The 16,139-nt window shown below is 38.0% G+C and overlaps 1 protein-coding gene across 2 annotated transcripts in view; it reads left to right on the forward strand.

Moving 5' to 3' along the window:
* LOC121367941 (leucine-rich repeat serine/threonine-protein kinase 2-like) overlaps positions 1–16,139 on the forward strand; it is a 126,920-nt gene that overhangs the window by 50,365 nt on the left and 60,416 nt on the right. For both annotated transcript variants that reach the window (XM_041492406.1, XM_041492407.1), the window contains exons 33-44: positions 711–822; positions 1,178–1,249; positions 2,595–2,705; positions 3,605–3,700; positions 5,341–5,480; positions 6,655–6,775; positions 7,254–7,383; positions 8,084–8,146; positions 8,639–8,735; positions 9,139–9,193; positions 10,891–11,016; positions 12,465–12,623. In XM_041492406.1, coding sequence (XP_041348340.1) covers positions 711–822; positions 1,178–1,249; positions 2,595–2,705; positions 3,605–3,700; positions 5,341–5,480; positions 6,655–6,775; positions 7,254–7,383; positions 8,084–8,146; positions 8,639–8,735; positions 9,139–9,193; positions 10,891–11,016; positions 12,465–12,623 — 1,282 coding nt within the window. The remainder of the gene's footprint in view (positions 1–710; positions 823–1,177; positions 1,250–2,594; positions 2,706–3,604; positions 3,701–5,340; positions 5,481–6,654; positions 6,776–7,253; positions 7,384–8,083; positions 8,147–8,638; positions 8,736–9,138; positions 9,194–10,890; positions 11,017–12,464; positions 12,624–16,139) is intronic.

Consider the following 16,139-nt stretch of genomic DNA (forward strand, 5'->3'; position numbering starts at 1 on the left):
ACCTCCACATCCCAGTCCTTGGGTCTCCAGCCACAACATGCCTTTGTCTCTTGTGGCCATCCATGCTATATGTCACTTCTGGTATTATTAAAAAGCTTGTGCAATCACCTGATATATTCTTTTACCAGTGATTGTTAGATTATTTAAATTCTAGGGTTGGATGTGGTAAAGCGCTTGTTTGATGTGTGGTCGATAAGTATTATGGTCTCTTTTTGAAAAAGGATGTAGCCCAGTGGGAAAGTGCTCACCTGATGCACAGCCGGTCTAGGATCAATCCCCGTTAGTGGGCCCATTGGTCTGTTTCTTGCTCCAGCCAGTGCTCCACGACGGGTATACCAAAGGCCGTGGTATATGTTTTCCTCTCTGTGGGATGGTGCATATAAAAGATACCTTGCTACTAATAGAAAAATGTAGCGGGTTTCTTCTCTAAGATTATATATCAAAATTACTAAATGTTTGACATCCAACAGCCGATGATTAATAAATCAGTGTGCTCTAGTGGTGTTGTTAAACAAAACAAACTTTATCTAAATTAACCGTCCATGTCATTAATTTGTAATGTGGGTTTAGTTACTTCTGGCATTGTTGAGAAGCTTATGCAAACACCTGATATATTCTTCTACCAGCAATTATTAGGTTATTTAAATTCATATTGGAAACTTGGCCTCCAAAGATGATGGCTATCATGAGTTAATTTTTAAACATTTCAGTTTACGGACTGTGGATCTGTCTGATAACATCTTGGATGGGTTGCCTCCCCCTGCCATGTGGAAGTCGCAGATACTAAAAAATATCATGGTATCTCGAAATAAGATATCAAAGGTAAAACAATGTACGAGTTGTGAATTATTAATTATACAAATGAATGAATAAATATTTTAAAATGACAGACCCTAGTTTTTAAACATTACAACATTTTGTTTTTATTATTAGTACCATTTTTTATCATTTAAATTAGAAGTAAACTAATATATTTTATTGTTTACAATATCTATTTTAGTAGATAATTTTTTGTAATACCCCAAAATACCTTTTTACAACAGCACATTGTAGTATAAGATATATTAATTTGTAGTAATTGATCACAAATAAATGTAAAAATAGTAAAATATGACTCGTGCAACTATAATAATATAATAATTTTTAATCTTTAATTATTTCCATTCTTTTTGAAAAGCTGAATTTGGATGGAGTCAAATCGTGGGCCAAAGTGGAAAAGTTCCATATTAAAGCTAATAAACTCACAGAGGTATATATAGATTGTTTGTCTGTATATCAGTGTGTGTGTGTCTCACTGTCTGTCTGTCTGTGTCTCCGTCTCCGTCTCCGTCTTCGTCATCTATCTCTCTCTCTCTCTCTCTCTCTCTCTCACAGTTAATTTAGGCTTGGTACAGCCCTAATTAAATACATTGTATTTAGTCCCCTAATGGTCGAAACAGAAGAGACTATAAGTTTTGTCTGTCCTATCTGTCCGTCTGTCCCTCATATATTTTTCCAGAATGCCTTAAGACATTGTGCTGAAATTTTGCGTATAGAAGTATCATGTTCTGTTACAGACTTTCATGGGGATTTTTTTTTGTTTTTTACTAAGTTATGACCCCTAAATTTAGGAGATGCAAATGTTTTTCCCACAGCCTTTTGTTTCATAATACCTCAAGATATTGAGCTTAAATGTGTATAGTTTCATCAAATGCTGTTATAGATCAAGTTTGACTTTCATGGCAATTTAGGGGTGAGACGTAGCCCAGTGGTAAAGCGCTCGCTTGATGCGAGGTCGGTCTAGGATCGATCCCCGTCGGTGGGCCCATTGGACTATTTCTTGTTCTAGCCAGTGCACCACGACTGGTATATCAAAGGCTGTGGTATGTGCTATCCTGTCTGTGAGATGGTGCATATAAAAGATCCCATAGTGCTAATCGAAAAAAGTAACCCATGAAGTGGCGACAGCAGGTTTCCTCTTTCAGTATCTGTGTGGTCCTTAACCATATGTCCGATGCCATATAACCGTAAATAAAATGTGTTGAGTGCGTCGTTAAATAAAACATTTCCTTCCTTCCTTCATAGCAATTTACCCATTTTTTCACAGAGTTATGACCCTTGAAATTTTAAGATACGAAAAAATTTTTTCTAAACTTTGTTTCCGTAATGCCTCAAGATATAGAGCTGAAATTTTGTGTACAGATTAAGTTTGACTTTCATGGCAATATACCCATTTTTCACAGTTAAGAAAATTTGTTGGGTCTGGTAGGTGACATATATTACTTTAGCAGTACTCTGAATCCGTTTTTCCTGTGCAGATAGTAATTGTTTTCCACACAGGACTGAAACACAGTTATATATCACAGTCAACTTTCTTTTACTTTCTTATCTAATTATTTTTTATATATCCACAAATAATTATGTATTATAACTTCATTATTGTTATAGATTGTTAGACACACCAATCTTCAGCATAAGTTATTTACATGTATTGTTTAAAGCAAGCAACCTTCCTTTAGTTCTTATACAGTTATTTATACATGTTTATGCACATTGCCAATGATTTGTGGCCATGAAAGATACTAAAAATAAAAAATATTTTACACTTTCTCCAGCTGCCAAAAGACATTGGTCACATGAGCTCCTTGGAGTCGTTTGATATCAGCCACAACAAGATGCTGACAACTTTACCAGATGAGCTGGGGCGGTGCTCCAAGATTTGGGAAGTATGTTTTTGGTAGCATTACTAATATTACAAGGCTGGAAAGTATGCCACATGGGCAATCATAAAAATTAACAGGATTCTCCCCCGACTGATTTTTCATTAATCATTAGTTTTAGTGTTAATGTTGGGGTTTTTGTTGGTTTTTTATCATAAGAAGTGAGATAAACCTCAGTGGTTAGAGTGTGATGGGTCATAGGATCAAGCCTTTTTGGTGGACACATTCAGTGATATTCCATTCCAACCAGGTGTCTGAGGGTGTGGTGTGTACTGTTCTTTCTGTGGAAAAATGCAAAATAACATTAAAAATTTAATTTTGTTTTTTCTGGAATTCTGAATTTTAAGGCTTCCCAAAACTGTTCTTGTTGTTTTTTGGTGTGTCACTTTCATCTCTAAAATAAAAAGACCTCTTTGTGTTCAAAAGGAATAGCTTATGTGGTGACAGTTAGTTTTTTGTTTATCACTGTCAGAATTGACATATTTTTTAGGTAGCTAACAACTGCTAATTAAACAATGTGCTGAGATGTTGGTAAACAAGCCTTACTGTCTTTTACTGTAGGGGGGGAGGGGGTGCGGGCGGAATTTAGCTCAGTCAGTTGAGTGCTTGCCTGAAGTGTTTGTCGCGGGATCGAACCACCTCTGTGGATCCATTCAACTGATTGTTTTTTCTCTCATTCCAACCAGTGTACCACAACTGATTAAAGGCCGTGGTATGTGCTGTCCTGTCTGTGGGAAAGTTGCTTATAAAAGATTCCTTGTTGCTAATGAAAAATGTAGCGGGTTTCCTCTGATAACTATGTCAGAATTACCAAATTGTTTGACGTCTAATAGTGGATGATTAATAAATTAATGTGCTCTAGTGGTGTTGTTAAACAAAATAAAGTTTTATTTCTTTTACTGTAGATGCCTCTGGATGGTCTGAATCTGGATCTTGATGACAGCTTGTTGAAGGGCAACAAATCAGACTTGATAATGTACCTCCATAACAGACTGAAAAAAGTAAGTACTTAACACATATACATCAGGGGTGAGAATTCTCCTCGGATCAGCAGTTTCCTCTCATGGAACATTGCGTTTCCTCACATTTAAATCTTCCTTGCCCCTGGACCTCTCTAGATTTCCTCTTTTTCACAGTTCACCACCCCGGACCCCTCTAGATTTCCTCTTTTTTACCGTTCACCAATTCCTACCCCTGATACATGTAGTCACCAATTGTTTGTTTTTTAATTAAGTAACTTAAAAAAAAAAATCATTTGCTGTAGTAGTGCTGTTAAACAAAACAAAGTTTAATTTTTAGGTGTAAACAGAAGATAACGTTTCATGATATATTTAATTTTTAGGTGTCGTAAACAGAAGATAACGTTTCATGATATATTTAATTTTTAGGTGTCGCAAACAGAAGATAACGTTTCATGATATATTTAATTTTTAGGTGTCGCAAACAGAAGATAACGTTTCATGATATATTTAATTTTTAGGTGTCGCAAACAGAAGATAACGTTTCATGATATATTTAATTTTTAGGTGTCGCAAACAGAAGATAACGTTTCATGATTTTTAATTTTTAGGTGTCGCAAACAGAAGATAATGTTTCATGATATATTTAATTTTTAGGTGTAAACAGAAGATAACGTTTATATTTAATTTTTAGGTGTTGTAAACAGAAGATAACGTTTCATGATATATTTAATTTTTAGGTGTCGTAAACAGAAGATAACGTTTCATGATATATTTAATTTTTAGGTGTCGTAAACAGAAGATAACGTTTCATGATATATTTAATTTTTAGGTGTCGTAAACAGAAGATAACGTTTCATGATATATTTAATTTTTAGGTGTAAACAGAAGATAACGTTTCATGATATATTTAATTTTTAGGTGTCGTAAACAGAAGATAACGTTTCATGATATATTTAATTTTTACGTGTTGTAAACAGAAGATAACGTTTCATGATATATTTAATTTTTAGGTGTCGTAAACAGAAGATAACGTTTCATGATATATTTAATTTTTACGTGTTGTAAACAGAAGATAACGTTTCATGATATATTTAAAAGTTGTAAATGTACTGTCTTTAAAGTGACAGGCCCAAGTTTGTAAACAGTACGACATATTTATCAATATTAGAGCCGTTTTTGATAACTGAAATGAGACATTACTTGTATTTTATTTGTCTGGATTATCCATTTCTGTACATCCAAAGCATTCTGGTCATCCTGATGTTTATAATACTATGAAATGGATTTTTTATAATTCTTAAAATACATGTACCTCTAAGAAGTAATGGTTATGGAGATATGCTCTATTTCACTCTATTGCAGATCTATCCAGATACATTACGTACAGGTTTGTAGATTAACCAAACTTGGTGTCCATTTTCATGGGTTAAAACTTAGGTCCGCGACTTTAACCTTCTGATGTTGAGATCTCCTTGTTATAAATTTGGAGGATACATGTAACTAAGCAGACCAGGAAGTATGCTCCTAACTTCTAACAAGGAGATCTCAATTAACATCAGAAGGTTAAAGTCGCCAATCCTATTTCCAACTACTTAGACCTGGATTGATCCTGTTTGCAGTTCAACCATGGCCATCAACTGTTTGTCCAATTTATGAATTTAATTTTTTTTTGCTTGCAGGCTCGACCCTACTACCGCATTAAGCTGATGGTCATTGGTTATGGAGGCCGAGGCAAGTCGACTCTGTTACAAGCTTTGAGGAAGCCCAAACAGAAGCAGCAGCCTGAGCTAACTGTTGGCGTTATTGTCGAGGACTGGAAGTGAGATTTACTTAAATTCTTAAAGTATACCAAATTTATCCATTTTCAAAAAGCATACACACTAAAACCCCTCAAAACCAGACCCTCTTTAAACCCAGAATTCTCTCGAAACCAGATCTTTGTCATGGTCCCTTTTTTAAGTACAGAACCAGTCTTAAAGGGATACCTGGTTCCATGGGTATCCAGTTGAGAGGGGTTTTACTGTATATATATATATTATATATTTTTTTAAAGTTACAAGCTCAGTCACCTTACCATGTTATAACATTTAAGTAATGCAAAATACAAACACTACATAAGCATACATGTCGGGGGCGGGAAGTAGCCCGGTAGTAAAGCACTTGCTTGATCAGCAGTTGGTGTAGGATCAATACCCAATAGTGCGCCCAATGAGCCCATACCGTGGTATGTGTTATTCTATCTGTGGGGTGGTGCATACAAAACATAGGTTGCTACTAATGGAAAAATTTAGCGGGTTCCATCTCTAAGACTGTGTACAAACTACCAAATGTTTGACATCCAATAGCTGATGATTAATAAATCAATGTGCACTAGTGGTGTCGTTAAACTTCTTAATGCTATTAACAGTTATTGTTGGTGGCCTTCATATACAAACAGTTTATTTCTTTGAGACGTTTTTATTCTGTGGAATCTTTGTTTCTTGTCTTTATTTTGTAGATTTACAAATTTTCCATAATTTACTGGAAATTTGAACAGCTCAAAGTACCACAATTCAAAATTTATTCTTCGTACCTTTTTTCCCCCTGTTTTTAATATGATTGAACTCCCGTTTCCCACCAAAGCACATTCAATTGATTTATTAATCAATGGCTGTTTGATGTCAAACATTTGGTAATTCTGACATATAGTCATAGAGAGGAAACCTTCAAAAAAATTTCATTAGTAGCAAGGAATCTTTTATATGCACTATCCCACAGACAGGATAACACATACCACAGCCTTTGATATACCATTCATAGTAGACTGGTTGGAACGAGAAATTACCCAATGGGCCCACCGACGAGGATCGATCCTAGACCGACTATTATCATGTGATCGCTTTACAATTGGGCTATGTCCTGCCCAAATTCTGGATTGAGTTACTGTAGTTAAAACACAACATTTGTTTTACTACACTACCGGTAATCTTATAATTTGTTAATGTAATTTTCAGATACGAGAGATCACATTCTGGTAAAACAGTCCTTTACACAGTGAGCACGTGGGACTTTGCCGGGCAGGAGGAATTCTACAGCACACACCAGTGTTTTCTGTCTAACAGGGCCGTCTATCTGGTAAGAGGTTTAACTCTACTGCACATACCATTGTTTTCTGTCTAACAGGGCCGTCTATCTGGTAAGAGCTAGGTTTAACTCTACAGCACACACCAGTGGTTTCTGTCTAACAGGGCCGTCTATCTGGTAAGAGCTAGGTTTAACTCTACAGCACACACCAGTGGTTTCTGTCTAACAGGGCCGTCTATCTGGTAAGAGCTAGGTTTAACTCTACTGCACACACCAGTGTTTTCTGTCTAACAGGGCCATCTATCTGGTAAGAGGTTTAACTCTTTAGCACACACGAGTGTTTTCTGTCTAACAGGGCCGTCTATCTGTTAAGAGGTTGTCTGTACTTCATTGATAATTATCAGTATTTCATTTAATGCTTTGAAACCTGTGTTTAATTATGGAACTTGGTACAGAGATTGGCAAGGTTTATTAGGTTTGTAGACAGTTCAGACTGATGCATTCAGTCCAACACACATTTGTATTGCAGGTTGTGTATGACATCACCAAAGGTCCTGGAGAGATTGACTTGCTCAAGCGATGGCTGTCAAATATTTTCTCCCGAGTTCCTGGGTGTCCAGTTATTGTGGTGGGCACACACTATGACCAGCTGACCCAAGGTATGTTTTGATTTGTTTTTCTTAGATAGATTTCTCACTCCAGCCAGTGCACCACAACTGGTACATCAACGGTCGTGGTATGTGCTATCCTGTCTATGGGATGGTGCATTTAAAAGATCCCTTGCTGCTAATCGAAAAGAGTAGCCTATGAAGTGGTGACAGCGGGTTTCCTCCCTCAATATCTGTTTGGTCCTTAACCATATGTCCGACGTCATATAACTAAATGAAATGTGTTAAGTGCATTGTTAAAACATTTCCTTCCTTCTTAGATAGTATCATTCTGCACCCGCTACTTTAAAAGTTTGGGAATTTGAATTTTAGATCAAGATAAAGGTTTTGGATATAGCTTCATTTCTCACAAACTAGAACTTGTATTTCTCAATCCATGTTTAAAAATATATTAAATATGTTTATGGTGAGCAAAAGAGTTTTAATTCTGAAGAAATCTTCTTTGTGTAAACCAGTTTGTAAAATTATATTATTAATCATTCAAGAGTTGGTAAAATATATAACCAAATAAGCATCTCAAGTTATATATTTTGCATGACAGAATTAGGTCACAATTAGGACAGAATGACCTTTCACGATTATAATCATATTTTACATGACCATCTTAGGTAGCTTTATATTTACTATATGTACTATAAATTGTACCATGACCACATGTTTTAATACTTTACACATCATTTTCTTTTTTCAGAAATGTGTGATGAGTATGTGCCACAGATCAAAGAAAAACTGTACGATTTGATGCAAAAACCAGGTATATTGTGCTCTTTTAGACAAAACAGAGCAAGCATCTATTAATTAGTTTTAGGATCAAAGGTTCTTACATATTATGTAATTAAACAGCATATACATTTGTACCTTGGAGTTTTATATAAAATATAAACATTCATATGACGTGTTCTTAATCCACTTGAGTGTATAGCTCCATTGGGTTTTTACCCCATTCCAACCAGTGCTTTATGTCTGATATATCAAACGTCATGGTGTGTGCTGTCCTGTCGGGAAGAGTGCGATGTCTCATTTGAATGCTCACCTGATGTGGCATGGATAGACCCACTTTGTTGTTTCCCATTCCAACCAGTTACGGGTATATCAAAAGCCATGGTATGTGCTCTCCTGTCTGGAGGAGGGATGGAATGTACCCCTGACTGAAAACCCATAATGGGAAGGGGAGATTGCAGATTTACAAAAAGGCTATTAAAATAAAACGAATTATGACAATGACTTTAATTTTTATTTTTTTTAGGATTTCCAGAGATCAAATGGTCAACTGAGGTGGACTGCACGTGTGAGAACCCAGAGGTGAAGCAACTGAGATCGGTGGTGAAGGAAATCATTGATGAGTTAGTGTCAGAAACTATTACAGATAGTTCTGTAACATGTACACAACCATTTTAACATAGACCAATATGATGGATTGCCGATTCACACAGTTCGTGAATGCTTGTTTTGTACATACCCTAGTAAACCTGAAAACCCCCGATAATCCCTAATTATACTCATTTATTTTCCTGTCTCACTGATCTCATAGTATGTTCATTTATAAACTTATTTTCCATTATGCATGGAAATTTAAATACTCTTTGATGTTACAGAATATCTATATTTCTTTCTTCTTTTACCTCAGTATTGTACTATAATCAGTCCTTCAACTTTTTTTTTTAAATCTGATATCTAATTTGTTTTCTTTAGTAAATTGCCATTACAAAGTGATCCATAATAGTATGTACATGTATTTCATTTCAGCTACCGTATTAAAGGACAACCTGTGATGGGCCAGAAAAGACCGGCTAGTTATGTTGTAAGTTCAGAAACATAGGCATTGGAAACGTGTGTGTGTGTGTGTGTGTGTGTGTGTGTGTGTGTGTGTGTGTGTGTGTGTGTGTGTGTGTGTGTGTGTGGTGGGGGGTGGGAGGGTGGGGGGGGGGGGAGGGTGGGGGGGGTGGGTGGGAGGAGGGGGAAGGAGAGGGGGTTGTACTGACCCCCAACTCTGAAACTGGTGGGCCACAATATGCACAATATGAATTTAATAAGTGCCCTCCCCCCAGTTGCTGTCATCTTCTGAACGATAATACAATAGACTCTTGTCTAAACCAGATTCAAAGATGGCTAACAAAATGTGCAGTCTGTCCATCACATTTCATTTTCATTTAAATTTCAGTGCTTATATCCAATTAAGGTCCAAGCATGCTGTCCTAGGCACACACACACACCTCAGCTATTTGGGCTGTCTGTCCAGGACAGTGGGTTAGTTGTTAGTGATTAGTGAGAGAGAAGAGGGTGTAGTGGTCTTATACCTACCCATTGAATCGTTTAGACTCTCTCTGTGTTGGAGCCGTTACTGGGCTGTGAACCCAGTACCTCCCAGCCTTGTGTCCAATGGCTTAACCACAACACCACCGAGGCCACTTGTCCATCACTAATACAGTTTTGTGGACTTTTTTTTTTCGCATTGAAGCAAGATATTGAACTGAAAGGAAGGAAATATTTCAACACATTTTATTTATGGTTATATGGCGTCGGACATATGGTTAAGGATCACACAGATAATGAGAGAGGAAACACACTATCACCACTTCATGGGTTACTCTTTTCAATTAGCAGCAAGGGATCTTTTATATGCACCATCCCACAGACAGAATAGTACATACCATGGCCTTTGTTACACCAGATGTGGAGCACTGGCTGGATCTAGAAATATCCCAATGGGTCCACGGACGGGGATCGATCCTAGACCGACCGGACATCAAGCGAATGCTTTAACACTGGGCTACGTCCCGCCCCTATATTGAACTTGAATTTTTCAGTATAGCTTTATCCTGTTGAGTTACAGAATCTGATATAGTTTGACTTTCAGGGGGATTTGCCATTTTTGACTTGTAATACTTGTTGATTATTTCTTTGTATCGTCCACAAATTTCCTCTTTTTCTTTTTGTTTTATGAAATATATAGACAATAACTTACTAGTTACAAGGAATTATGGATTATCTGTCCTGAGTGAAATTAATGTTGTCAGTCACAAGCTTTAGCGAGTGACTGACAACATTAATTTCATGAAGGTCGAATAATCCGTAATTCCGAGTATCGAGTGGGTTATTGTATTTATTACCCATAGTGTAAATAGTTTAGGAACTTTAAACTTTATACTTCTTACATGACACAAACTATATAATATATAAGATGAGAGACTTGACAGTTGAGGAAACCGATGACGTCACCAAACTAACATCATGACGTCAGCGGGGAAAGATAACTTCCCTAGAGAAAGATATATTCACCCGCATCTCACTGCCCATATGGGTAATATAACACACTGAGAGATGCATGTGCAACCTAACGTAGGTTACTGGTTTCTTTTATGATCATTTTATTATCATGGGGTGAGATTTAGCTCGGGGGAAGAGCACTCACCTGAGATGTGATTGGTTGCAGGATCAATTTTAAAAAGTTAATTTTAAATACATATGTACTGATTTGAGAAAGCAAAACAATTACAGAGACTTGCCGAGTTACTGTCAAGAGAAGTGGAACGTCAGATGTATCCTGTGATTAAGCATCCCGAACTGAAGCAGATGGTCAAAGATGAAAGACTTGATCTTGAAGAAGACGAAGAACTACACCAGGTTTGGTCTATATATGTCTGTATTTCTCTGTGTAAGTGTGTCATAGGCATCTCTCTCTCTCTCTCTCTCTCTCTGTCTCTCTCTCTCTGTCTCTCTCTGTCTCTCTCTCTCTCTCTCTGTCTTTGTCTCTGTCTCTCCATCTCTCTGTCTCTCTCGGTCTGTCAACGACTGTCTCTCTCTCTGTCTCTGTCTCTGTCTCTCTCTCTCTCTCTCTGTCTCTCTCTCTCTCTCTCTCTCTCTCTCTCTCTCTCTCTCTCTCTCTCTCTCTCTCTCTCTCTCTCTCTCTCTCTCTCTCTCTCTCTCTCTCTCTCTCTCTCCCTCTCTCCCTCCCTCTCCCTCTCTCTCCCCCTCTCTCCCTCTCTCTCCCTCTCTCTCCCCCTCTCTCTCTCCCCCTCTCTCTCCCTCCATGTGTGTGGTGTATATTTGTATGTGGTGTATATTTGTGTGAATACATTTTACCTGTTTGTGTGTGTGTAAGCATGAATGTCTGTTCAAATGTTCTGTGACCAATTAAAGCAAGCAAGAATTTTTGTGATGTATCACACATCATTCCTGACATCATTCTTTGTACAATGTTCAATTTGTTATGAAAAATAAAACCTTATTGCTTTCTGAAATACATAAAAAAAAAAAGTATGTAACTTTTACTATGACATTTCCAAATACATGTACTGTATTGGAAATAATGATGTGTCCGTGCTTTTGCAAAATCCCAAATTTAAAGTGATAAGTGCAAGATGATGAGATGGAATCCCAAATCATCTATATTAAATTATATTTATAGTTCTGGCAGAATCCTATAAAAGTAATAAACCCTGTTGGTGGACCTTTGTGGCTATTTCTTGTTCTAGCCAGTGCACCATGTCTAGTATATAAAAGGCCATGGCATGTGCTATCCTGTCTGTGGGATGGTGCATATTAAAGATCCCTTGCTATTAATGGAAAAATATAGTGGGTTTCCCCTCTAAGTCATACAATAGGCGATGATTAATAAATTAATGTTCTTTAGTGGTGTTGTTAAATAAAACAAACTTAATCCAACTAGTAACCATTTATCTTAAATGTTTTTGCTTTTAGTCAGTTATAATAATCTGCCAGTAAGGGTGAGACGTAGCCCAGTGGTAAAGCACTCGCTTAATGCGTGGTCTGTTTAGGATCAATCCCCATCAGTGGCCCCATTGAGCTATTTCTCATTCCAACCAGTGCTCCACAACTGGTGTAACAAAGGCCGTGGTATGTGCTATGGGATGGTGCATTTAAAAGATCCCTTGCTGCTAATCGAAAAGAGTAGCCCATCAAGTGGCAACAGCGGGTTTCCTCTCTATATATTTGTGTGGTCCTTTACCATATGTTTGACTCCATATAACCGTAAATACAGTGTGTTGAGTGCGTCATTAAATAACACATTTCCTTCCTGCCAGTACAAACAGTGATACTGTCGTTAACAGGCTGTTCGGTTCCTACACGAGGGAGGAGTTCTGCTACACTACAATGAGACTGCCTTGATGCTGCGTAACTTCTACTTCATTGATCCAGGATGGCTGTGTCAAATGATGGCTAAATTTGTCACCATCCCCATGAAAAATCCTTTCATCAGTCCTGACGGGGTAAGTCGATCAACTCCTTTGAATTATAGTGGGGGAGCTTAACCCGATATTTGACCTGAATCGTTCACTTTATTGCAAATCTATGAGACTTTGACCAGAGATGGATATGACCTAGACATTTCATAATCTGCCGGCAGACAAGCGTCCAGCGTTCCTGTCACAAATTCTCGCTAATAGCCAAAGACCAGTCCCATGAACAAAGCAATAAACAGCTGCAAGCAGGTGGTGGTGGCTTGTCAGATATGTATGATGATGCAGATGCCATTACACTCTACATGTTGGCAGGTCCTGACTCTGTGCGGCTCATTGACCAGTTTGAGAGTGTACTTAACGTGTGTGATTCATCCATCGCTCATCATGAGGAGTCGCCCGCTCTCCAACGACGCTTCATCACCGACGTGAAGAATTTCATGGGTGTGCTTAGAGAACGTGGCAACCCATTCCTGGAAACTGGTCATGAACTTGTTGCAGTCGACACGCATGATGTCATGGAACCGGAGGTAGCAAAGTCACTGAGTAAGATAGATGATATTGGCAAAGCTCTACATGAAACATATGTGGAAAACAGAGTAAGAAAGGCATCAGTCGCCATCTCAGACAACATAAAATGCAATGGTTTGTATACCTTTGCCAATCGCCCAGATACTCGCTCAAAGCATGCTGGGAAAATGGGTGTTCTAAAAAAAGATGCAGCCCTTGTTACTCAGTTATTCCTTTCTCTCCAATCTCGACCTGATGCAAACATGTCAGATTTCTTCAGATTTGAGAATCAACGGGAGCCACCCTCTCTTGCTGATTGTGGGAGGCTCAGGTCAGGGACTAAATCAGACATCCTAAAGTGTCTAGATGTCCCAACAACAGCGTGCCCTGCTGCTCATGATGTCACAGTCCTGGTCCTGGACATGCCCGCTGTGATTCACATGGTGCGCCCAGTTCATGCAGTTACGTTCAATGATTATGTTCCAATGCATCTGGTCCTGTTCCTGAAGAGCAATCTGACTCCTTCTGTTGAGTGTGTTGATGCAGCATGGGATGTATACCCAGAGAAAAACCTGAAGATGCAAACTCAATTGCGACGTGGAGCTGGATCACGAACCCGGATTGGTCAAAATGGCAGCACACCCATCCCAAAAAGAGACTGGCAGAAATATCTCACCAACACCGAGAACAAGAAAGAGCTCTTCTCGTTCTGCAGTCAGAAACTTTCAGAAACCAACTTAGACGACGTTCTCCTTCTTAAACAAAGTTCGAAACTGTTTTGTCCAACAAACCATCGACTAAGATATCGGATCTACAACCATGCAACCACACTGAAGCCGACTTGCGCATCATTCTCCATCTGGCACATGCCTCGAGCCAGGGACATGAGCGAGCATATGTCCACACTGTGGACAGTGATGTGGTAGTTCTTGCCATTGCTTTTTTCGATCAGCTACATCTCTCCAAACTCTGGATTGGATTTGGAACTGGGAAGAACTACCGAGATATACTAGTTCATGACATACACGCAAGGCTGAGTGCATCCAAGTCTCGAGCTCTTCCACTATTTCATGCCCAATGGACTCCATCCGTATGCAGCGGCTTGAGCGATTCCACGTAGTCATGTACAGCAAGAGTTGCAGTGCCGCAACAGTGAACCAAGCAAGACAACAACTATTCTCACATGGCCTACGCTCCCTTGAAGCTATACCTCCACCCCAGGCTGCGTTGTTTGAACATTTGAAGAGGTCAATTCTACAGGCATGTTTCATTTGGAGGCAGGCTGCAAAGTGTCACCAGGAGATACCTAATTTCAGCACGTAGGGATGGGAGTTCGACGAGAGATCAAAGCAGTGGGTGCCGTTCTGGACAGCATTACCTGATGCCAGTAAAGCGTGTGCTCTTCTTCTCCAATGTGGTTGTCAGAAGGCATGCCGTGGACACTGCAAGTGCAGCAAAGCCGGCGTGCGATGCACGTCTCTGTGCAAGTGTGAAGGAGGCTGTGTCAATAATGACAATGCAGATTAATGATTAATTGCAAGTGACTGTTCTGAGTTCTAAGTTGATCAGTTTGTTAAACATATCATAGATTGAATTTTATTTTTGTTCTCGTGATATCTACCAGTTTGCTAAACATGGCATAGATTGATTTTTTCCCTGTTGCTATATGTACTACTTTGTTATACATGGCAAAGATTGCATTTTATTTTAGTTTTTCTTGTTATATCTGCCAGTTTGTTATACATTCCATAGATTGCATTTTAGTTTTGTTCAAATAAATGTTTTCCACTTTAAAGCAGTGTATATTAGGCAACATTTTGTTTTCTTTTTTGACGGATCCTCTGACCTGTTTTTTGAGTTTTGGAAAAAAAATAAAAAGTATAAATTTGACTGTTTTATATTTTTTATATTTATATTGCCACTCTGACTTCAATAATTCATAAACAATTTTAACAAATTCAATAAAACTACATTTTTACGATGTTTTGTGGACAATATTGCTGATTAAGCAAAAACTTGATGCTATTGGTGATTTGACCTTGACATTAACCTTGAATTGTAAAAATAATGTCATAATCGAGTTCCTCGTCCTTGAAAACCCCAAAGTGGATGTATTACTCATTAATATATGATGTTTAGTTTAACAGTTAAGGAATTCAGTCTTCCGGGTGGCGGCCATCTTGGATTTTTCCAAAATGGCCACCATGGGCATTATTGAGCTTGTTTGCCGGCAGATTATGAAATGTCTAGGTCATATCCAGCTATGGTCAAAAGCTCAAAGATTTGCAATAAAGGGAACGATTTTTCAGCTAAGCCCCCCTACTATTAACTATTTCCTGAATAATTCGTTTATCAATGATAGACTTAACCTTTAGACTACTGGATTAATTTTTACTCACATATATTCACTTAAATGTTTTATAAATACATGAAATAAAGTTCATATATGAATCAGTAAGTATTATTTTTGTAGGTTTTTGTAATTTTTATATTTTAGATCAGTTAATGGTGATTAAAATGAGGCAAAACACCCTGAAAAAGTGTGGGCATTTGTAGCCAGCTGTCCAGTATTTATGTCCATTATTTCTGATAACAGTTTTTTTCTGACCAGAATTTAAACAAAAAACCTGAAATTACGATTCATATTGCAATATTTGGTGATTTTCGTTGTTGGTAAAACAATCAAATATATTATGAAATTAGCTGTCACAATCAACTTTCGATCCCTGAAAATGACCGTAATGTGCTGCCATTGTTGTCAAGCGAAAATACTTGCTGAAAAACACTTTTTGAACTCAAAATTCCAAGCTATTTTCCACTAAAAAACAACAAACAATAGCTAGCATGCTGTAAACTAACTGTTTCCTGTTAAGAAAAAATGTTTCCGGTGCATGTCGTGTTCAAACGGCGGGAAATATGAATTGGGGAATGCACTGTATACAGTGTACAGTATGTCGACTGTCGTGATGTCGGGCGAGATATCTCGCCTGCAGTAGTCAGAAGGTTAACGCATGCACATTGAGAACACTGAACATA

Source organism: Gigantopelta aegis, chromosome 3 (genome assembly GCF_016097555.1).
Source record: "Gigantopelta aegis isolate Gae_Host chromosome 3, Gae_host_genome, whole genome shotgun sequence".
Taxonomy (NCBI): Eukaryota; Metazoa; Mollusca; class Gastropoda; order Neomphalida; family Peltospiridae; genus Gigantopelta; species Gigantopelta aegis.